The sequence below is a fragment of the Trachurus trachurus genome, assembly GCF_905171665.1.
Source record: "Trachurus trachurus genome assembly, chromosome: 22".
NCBI classification, from domain to species: domain Eukaryota; kingdom Metazoa; phylum Chordata; class Actinopteri; order Carangiformes; family Carangidae; genus Trachurus; species Trachurus trachurus.
In genome coordinates, this window is record NC_139907.1 from 11,995,222 (window position 1) to 12,003,652 (window position 8,431).

The following is an 8,431-nucleotide window of genomic DNA, read 5'->3' on the forward strand; positions in this document are numbered from 1 at the left end:
GGAGAAAAAAAATGTGCAGCTGTCAGGTAACAGGTCTGTACGACTTATTAGAAACTCATGTAACTTTTAGTTTCACAATGACTTTCCACAGAAATTTAATTCCCTCAGTCAGCCACTAGGTGTCAGTCATAATTTCATAATCACTGGTGTTCATTTATGGAAACTTGGGACGTTATAAGAAACAGGATCATGTTGCACAACTGTTTCCAACACATATAGGGTTGTTTTTCCCTTTCAAATGTCATTTGTTAGTGAATTTATTCGAGAGCATTGTTTTTTTGCACTGTAATGTTACACACCCTTAAGTCAGAATGACAAAGCAAATGCGCTTCTCTGTTGTGAAAAGTCATCACTCAATGCAACCACATAAATAAACCCGCATGATAAAGAGAAGTTCTGAGATTATCCTGTCTTTTCTTGGAGCCAATTGCAAAACTCAGCCAGTATCGGTGCCGCCCTCTTCTCAGCCCCGGTATAAAGAGTGTGTCGCAACGTTGCCAACAACAAACGCGCCTCTTGCACGCACAGGACACACTGGCGGAGTGAATTCAAATAACCGGACTACTTTTCTCGCTTTTTCTCACTGGGATTAATCTGTGATTTTCAAACATGATTCCAGAGGAAAGCTTCGGATCCATCGAGAACAGGTGAGAGATCTCGCTCCTATTTGTGAACTTCACGTCAGATGCGTCGATAGTTCTGTGTCTCTGTGAGCACATGTGGGTAGAGACCGTGTGCTGCAGGACCGTCCTGTCTTATGACCCCCTTGGATGAGAGACAAGCTGGTGTGCAGAGATTTTCAGCATCAAATGCGATATCTCAGAGCCAGAACTGCTGCTATATTAACATACAATTAACATATATTAACCTAGCAATGTTTGAGAACATGAAAAGTTTTAAATTAAATTTATGTAAAAGGTTGATGCATGAATAATTTTAGTTTAAAAAGTCATGCATTCAAATTTTAGGATGTGTTTGCATAGATCTGTGCATGCATGTTGCGCAGCCTGCAGTGAGGTGCATGTGTAGATTATATACAACCTGTATTTATATCTTTATTTTATAAGTCGTGAGCCTTCAATATAACTGCAGAAACGTGTGATATTTCCATTGACTGTTTGAAATGACTGTAGTTTTGTTTTACTGCAAAATACAAAAGTCTAACTGCTCTGTGTCCCCTCCACTCTTCCCCTCCCCTCCCAGGATGCAATCAGTAGGTCTGGCTCTGGAGGAGCTGCTTGTAACGGCTCAGAAACAGGACTGTCTCACCATCGGCATCTATGAGTCAGCCAAACTTCTTAATGCGTGAGTAGGAGCTATTTACTTCGGTGTTTCTCTTTCTTTACGACCCAACTGTCTCAGACATGTGAGTGCCAGCATCTGCCTGCAACTCACACAATTCTCATTTTCTGCTTTTCTCCTCAGGGATCCAGACAATGTGGTCCTGTGTGTCCTGGCAACTGACGATGAAGAAGATGTGGCGCTGCAGATCCACTTCACCCTGCTGCAGTCGTTCTGCTGCGACAGCGGCATCACCATCCTGCGAGTCTCTGGTGCTCAGAGGCTCCACCAGCTGCTGGGGGCAGTGGATGCCAACCAAAACCAGGAAGAGCACGGTGACCTTCACTGCATGCTGGTTACGGTATGTTGACTCAGTATAGCAGTTTGCTCTTATATAACTGGAAGTGGAACTGCATTATTACAGATTATCTCCATGCAGTAGCTTCATAACTCAATAAACTTTTATAGCGCTTTCAGCTTATCTGTAATTTGCATTTTGAGTTGTAAATAACTCTGCAGATCAAATGACCAAATATGACCATGGATTTGATGTTGTACATTTCCTGTTTCAGAACCCCCAGGCTGACCACTGCAGGCTACAAGAAGTGGGGACCTATTGCCAGGAGAGCCGAAGACTCAACCAGTGGGTGCCTGAACTGGTCCTGCAGGAACGCTGAAGGGTCTGGAATCCAAAACAGGAAACAGTTTCTGTCTTCAGATACTGATGAACTGAAGGATCTGAAGTCCCATAGGGGACTGAGACTGAGGCCGACCTGACTGAGGACAAGCAGGAACTCATGACTCAGTGACACGGTCGGGCTGGAGACTGTGGGTCTGTGGTTTGCTTTGTGCAAAAGATACAGACTGACAGAAAAGCAGATTCCCACTCAGGACGCATTGTTTTTTTGCCTTGGCAGTAAAACAATATAATGGGCTTCTATCACGTTCCTCTGCTTGTGCAAACATAGTCATTAGCACTATGTTTACGGGGTGTGACATTAATCACAGGAGGAGTAATAGCTTTGAAACCAAACTTCCACACCCAAACTTGTTGCTCCTGGAATGTCTGTGTATTACTACGGACAGAGGCAGGAATGCTGTAGCGGTGAAACTATGCCCGGCATTCCTGTGTATTCTAACATGGGAGAGGTCTAAGGAGAGAAGGTGTGAGTGTGTGTGTGTGTGTGTGTGTGTGTGAGAGGGAGAGAGAGAGTGTGAATGTGTGGTATGCATGCAAAATTCTTGAGTCTTTCTTTAGCACTTTAGCAAAGACTACGCATGCTGTGTGTGTGTGTGTGTTCCTGAAATGATCAGCTGAACCTGCGTAGGATTCGTCGCCATGGAAACTGAGATGAAAAAGTCACACAGGATTTATTGGCATTGCAGTACTTAGAACAAGAAAAAACAAAAGCTGCAGAAAGGCCTCAGAACAGTATGTGTTTTGGTCAGAGGTGTATGCAGATTGAATTGTGCTGATTTCATATTGTGATTGTACAGAACACAAAAGCAATCAATATCGCTGTGCCTTCAAGAGAGAGGTACACACCGTTCTAAATAATTAATTTATTGACTTTATCAGTTGTTTAAGTAGCTATTTATTGTATGTTTTGTTTTTTGCTCTGTTATGTAAGTCAATAAATTATTCTGATCATAATTAATGGCTCTATCAAATTTCATAACAAAGTGTGCATCACGGAACAAATAGAAACAACTACAACTACACATTGTGCAACTACAGTTTACATTTGAGTTGAAGTAATGGGGGAAAAAACTGCACTTGGGGCAAAGTCTTTGTCATTAACAGGTTTGAATAAAGTTGCTGCTAGGCTTTCTTGCTGAAGGAAACACAGGTCAGTTACAAGAAGGTAAACTGGGGTGGAGAATGAAACTTATTGTATTAAGACAAACAGGCCAAACCAGCTAATGCAGACTAATTGTACCTGCAAGACAAGAAGCAGGAGAAGAATTTACAGGAAACTGCAAGTTGCCCTCAAGACCTCAGGCTGGGTTTCTCAGGAATCATTTGCATGTTTTCTTCCTGGCGTGCAAGTTGTGCGTCATGTGAGGAACTAAACATGCAGATGCAAGCTACAAAGCATGTGCAAATTACTGTTAGTGTAACCCCACCCTTTCTGCAGTATCTACTCATGATCAGGTATCAGGATCAGGATGTTCATGCAACACGGCATAAGTGGTTTGTCCTAGTCTGCACTGCCCTCTTTTCACTCTGTTTTGCTCCCCGCCCCACCCTCTGCTCTCACATGTCTGTTCACAGCTCTGAGGACAGAGGGAACATTCAGGCACATGGACCTCCCATTTGTTTACTATCAGCTGGACAGGGGAGTGGCTAGTGAGGGGGCTTGGCTTCTGATTGGTGGTGGCTCATCCACCCTAAATCGGATTGGCTATGACTTAGTAGAGGGATCTGGGGGAAGTATGGTTTGAAACTTGGAGGAGACTCGTGACTGTTGAAACTCCAGCTTCAAATCGTACACAGACAGCCTGAGACACAAGACTCGTTACAATGGCATTCTTGTGGAATGACCCAACTGGGAGGCTTTACCTAGTCATGCTCTTTGTTTACTGTCTTTAGTGTGCAATACAATGCAGCCACTGGACCTGTGTGCATGTGTGTACATGTGCATTATGTATCTTTGCAATCAGTGTGAGAAAAGGCCAGACCTCTTCTACCTACACAGGAGAAAAAGAAAGGAAAAAAACAACAGAAATTCAATAAACTGCAGCTAATAATTAACACGTCTAAGAGCCTGCAGCCATTCTCGTGACTGCAATGTCTTGTGCTATGAGAGATACATACTAATGCCTAAAAACAACATTGGCATGCCAATTTTTAGCAGGTGTAATGTTTTAAGTTTAGCATCTCAGGCATCTCATGCTAAAATTAACTTATTAGTTTTGTAGACACTTAGTCATAAACAAAAGTGTTGCACAAATAAAAATGTTGACATCATAATGGTGCAAAAATGAAAAGTTAGCTGGTTACTGAGTTGACCTAAAGGAAAAGTGAGGGACCTCCAAAATCTTTAGGATAAATCATTTCTGGACCATGAATATCTTTCTAAAATTATCAACCACCACATTGACATCAGCATCCATTAGCTAAAAGTAAAACTTACACAAATGCATATGTTAGTATATCATCTTTTTATTAATGTCATCTACTTCTCAATATCATCTTTTTTTTTAACAGCAATATCCACAAAATATTAACAGTGTGCAAGAAAACATGAGTTATGGCACATCAGAGAACAGTTACAAAAAATAGATATATTTTCTTCATAATCAATCAAGGCAAAAAGATACATATACTGTATGCATACACAGGAGATCAGAACACAAAAGATGAGTCTCGGGAAGGGCTCAGAGCCGATTCAGTGATGTTTGATATGAAAGTCCACCAGTGAGGAGCCTCAACTCTCCCCACCTGACCAGGTATACGGTTTTCACTGGGCTCCAGCTTTTGTGTCACAACACCAGTGGATTTCCATCTCGAGCCATGTGTTCTACTTTATGACGGTTCATTCTGTTGATCTGATAACCCCAACACCAGCATTAACACAATATACGCCACTATAAGGCAAACTGACAACCAACCAACCAGACAAACTGTCAGCCGAACCTAGTTATCGAGGCCAGCTGTCTCTGATTGTAAGCCCAACCAGCTATGGAATGATTGAAAAACAATGATGATTAAACAAAACAGCATCTGTCAGACAATATGAGGACAACATCAGTGTATGCATGTGGTGTGTTTATGTGTGTGTGTATGCTGATATAATGCGATGATATGCACCTCATGTCTTATGCAGTAAGCTCTTCAATCAACCTTAGCCTACTGCACTAGATCAGGATCAAGGAAAAGTCAATTATGTTAGTAATTCTGTGTAACTTCCTACCTGTCACTGTGCACTCAGGTTTCTGTTTAGTTAGACAAATATATTTCTGTTTGATTCAAATAAATCAGATGATATTATGCAAGACATGCTTGTTTGCTCCCTTGCTGTAAAGCAGGAATCAGCATTTGGTTAGCTTGGCTTAGCATAAAGACTGGAGACTGGGTAGAAAAGACAGCGAAACAAAATCAACCTACCAGCACCAAATAAATAACGTTATATCTTATTGTTTAATGTCAGCTGGACTATTTCTTGGCTGATTGCAGTATGTTGTGTCTCCACAACTTCATGACTACAACAAAACTCCAGCAGGATATAAATTGTTTATTAGTGAGAGGTGCTGGTTGGTGGGTTTTGTTACATCTGGACAGAGCCAGCTAAGCTACCCGTTTCCCCGTTTCCAATCTCGAAGCTAATCTAAGATAACACGGTATCAATCTTCCAAACTAACTCTTGGCGAGATCTAAAACAAGTAAATTTCCCAAAATGTTGAGGTCACTAAGCCTTAATGAGTGGTGTAAGAACCTTATTAAATAAATGTAACATTATGTGTAGCTATATTAGCAAGTTTTGCTAGACATTGTTACTTTTGCACATAGCCAGGCTAGCTGTTTCCCTCTGCTTCCACTCCTTATGCTGAGCTAAACTAACTGCTGCGATAACCCAACAGATACCAGGGTGGGATTATTTATTTCCTGTAAAATAAAATACAAACTAAAAAAAAACAAAAAACTGCCAAAGGGCCTCCTAGATGAACAATTCAGACAACACGAGGAACTTTCACACTAAATATGACACTAAATCAGTTTTTAATGCGTCCTCTTTGGCCTCTTAACACACACTCAGAGAAGTAGCCTGGGTGTGGATCCATTAACACGTCAACAACTGTTCACCTCTCACCAACCTCACAAAAACCGCTTGACTCCCAAACACAAGTGTAACAGGTGGGCCATATTGACCTAGCGATTAGACAACAGAAAGGCGGTGGGCTCGACCTCCATTACTGTCCATCAGCAGCAGAAAGTCCTGTCCAAGCGACCCCACCCTGCTCTCTCACTGTATGAAACTCCTCAACAAAAGCCTCGGCTAAATGCTGAAGTGTAAACATGATGGCACAAAGCTTTCTTCTTTCAGCGATTCTCAACAGAAACCATCTCTCAATGCCAAAACCTTTAAGGCTCCTTTTCACTTTTGACCTCTGGCAGTTTTCCCGTGAGCCTAAAAATCAACTGCAACATAAAGTGTAGGTGTGCGATGATGTGCGTGTTGTCCTCGTTGTCCGTCACCCACCAAAACCAACACTTTAGAAAAAAGAAATCCTTAAAAATCTGTGGGCTGCTCTGGTGTTAAAGGATAGATCAGGAGGTTGGTTTTTGCCACTGAAATGAGGTCCGATGTTGATTCATCCTCTAACAGGATATAATCCTAAACCTAACAGGGCTCACGTTTCTGACTTACATTTATGTTATCCTCATCAGGTATTTGTATTTGTATCTGTGGTTAAAACCAATCTCTGCTATCTCAAGCCTCTAAACCCTGAATGACAAAAAATAAAGGGAAAAAAAAAATCAAAATGAATGAGGACAGACATGATCCTGACTGACAGAACAGAATAAGTAGTACTAAAAAAATCCAACATCCACAGAGGGGGAGTCTGTGTTTAGATTTTGTATCTTACAAACACTGTACAGGATAATACTCAACTGACCAGGATCCATGGACTCCATAGAAAGAAGAAAACTCAAAAATAAACCCAAAACAGCTACTCTTCAACTTATCACTTCTGCACATGTCTGAAAGAAAGTTTATACACTTAGTTTGTTTCTCTTAACTTTGTTTTTTTCCCACTCCATCTTCAGTTTTTACAATCAAGTTTGGTTTTTCAGAGAGGAGGATCGAGCGCTGTGGAGGAGAGGAGGAAACTGACGGGGGGGGTTTGGGGAGGAGGACCGCCGGCTTTCACCGATCCAGACCCCAACCAGTTTAAGCGCACATCAAAGCGAGCTGTTGTACTGGGGGAGACTGGAAAGTTTAAAGACTGGTAAAGCCAGGTAATACGTATTCTATCTGATTGATAGCCAGGATTATTAATGCATTAAAACAAGACATCCTTCTCTACAGGAAACACAGATAACACTAACAGCGCCATCTTTACTCTATTCGATGCAATCTATCGCTTCTTTTTCGTGAACGGAGAAGATTGGAAATGGAAAGCTTTGATTTTTACTTTTTTGGGACGGCTTCATTTAGGGGTTTTTAAGTTTGGGCTTTCTCCTCCAGCCTTGCAGTCCTTGCAGAACGAATCTCTAGTGTGGTCAGTGCATGACCTCGCTCTCTCTCAGGGTAAAGCACAGGGAGGCTTGATGTACAGTAGAAACCCTTGTGATTCTAGCAGGTACCTGGTGAGGTGTTACCCCTGGCTCACTATCAGGTCCTGATCCTGTCATTTCATTAATACTCACAGGAAAAGAAACCTGATCAGTCAGGGGCAACACCCATGTCAAAGAAAACAATAATTAAAAACAGAAAAAAAAGAAAAAAGAAAGAAAGTACAGTATTACCTGTTAAGTAATGCTTCAACAAAATATCAAAACGTACATTGAGTTCACAAACAAGTATTTCTTAAGAAAAATGCAGTAAACGTCCGGGGTTAATAGCTTGAGTTCTGTATAGAGCTGTGTTCCCCTCATAGGTGCAGATCTGAGGTCAGGTTAGACATCGATTTCAGACAACAGCAGCCATAAGGAACTGCTGTGGAATCAGAGACAGCAGATCGGCATCTAGAGACAACTTTCTGTACAGGTTGGCACAGCTGGAGGTTTTGGCCAAAGGCTGCAGACGGCCATTTTCAGGCCACAGGCAGAGAAGGTCTGTTGAAACAGGTTTAGGTGGGAACATGCTATAGCCTGATAAAGGCAAAGGCTTTAGCCACTTGCTCCAAAAAAGGCCCCGCCATGATTTAGCACAGGCAAGTCCGAGGACAAAGCTCTCAGACCTTTTTTTTTTTTAAACTCCCACATAAAAAAAGAAGCATTTATTGAGCTTTTAATGGGACACCAGGTCGTGTTTGGCACTGTTTGCAGAAGCGCCTACCGCCCCGTTTCTTTTGCCCACATGCATCCTCCCACTCCCTGCCTATGGCACAGCTGTCCATCCTTTACTCAGCCCCTCATTTCATGACAAAGGAAGGAAAAAAATCCCAGTTTCCTACTGATTATTAATGTCCAAATCCCTTT

At 41.9% G+C, this 8,431-nt stretch overlaps 1 protein-coding gene across 1 annotated transcript; it reads left to right on the top strand.

Annotated features, from left to right (window-relative positions):
* Positions 1–510: 510 nt before the first annotated feature.
* On the top strand, positions 511–2,866 carry gadd45bb (growth arrest and DNA-damage-inducible, beta b). The gene is made up of 4 exons (XM_083998949.1): positions 511–647; positions 1,204–1,305; positions 1,426–1,642; positions 1,854–2,866. The coding sequence occupies exons 1-4, from the start codon at positions 610–612 to the stop codon at positions 1,956–1,958; spliced, it is 462 nt and encodes a 153-aa protein (XP_083855075.1). The 5' UTR covers positions 511–609; the 3' UTR covers positions 1,959–2,866.
* The last annotated feature ends 5,565 nt before the right edge of the window (positions 2,867–8,431 follow it).

Excerpts from the sequence above, each read along its gene's own strand:
- gadd45bb (XM_083998949.1), top strand. The coding sequence starts at position 610 with ATGATTCCAGAGGAAAGCTTCGGATCCATCGAGAACAG. Across the intron at positions 648-1,203 it reads TTCGGATCCATCGAGAACAG|GATGCAATCAGTAGGTCTGG; the intron begins GTGAGAGATCTC and ends CTCCCCTCCCAG. Across the intron at positions 1,306-1,425 it reads TCAGCCAAACTTCTTAATGC|GGATCCAGACAATGTGGTCC; the intron begins GTGAGTAGGAGC and ends TTTTCTCCTCAG.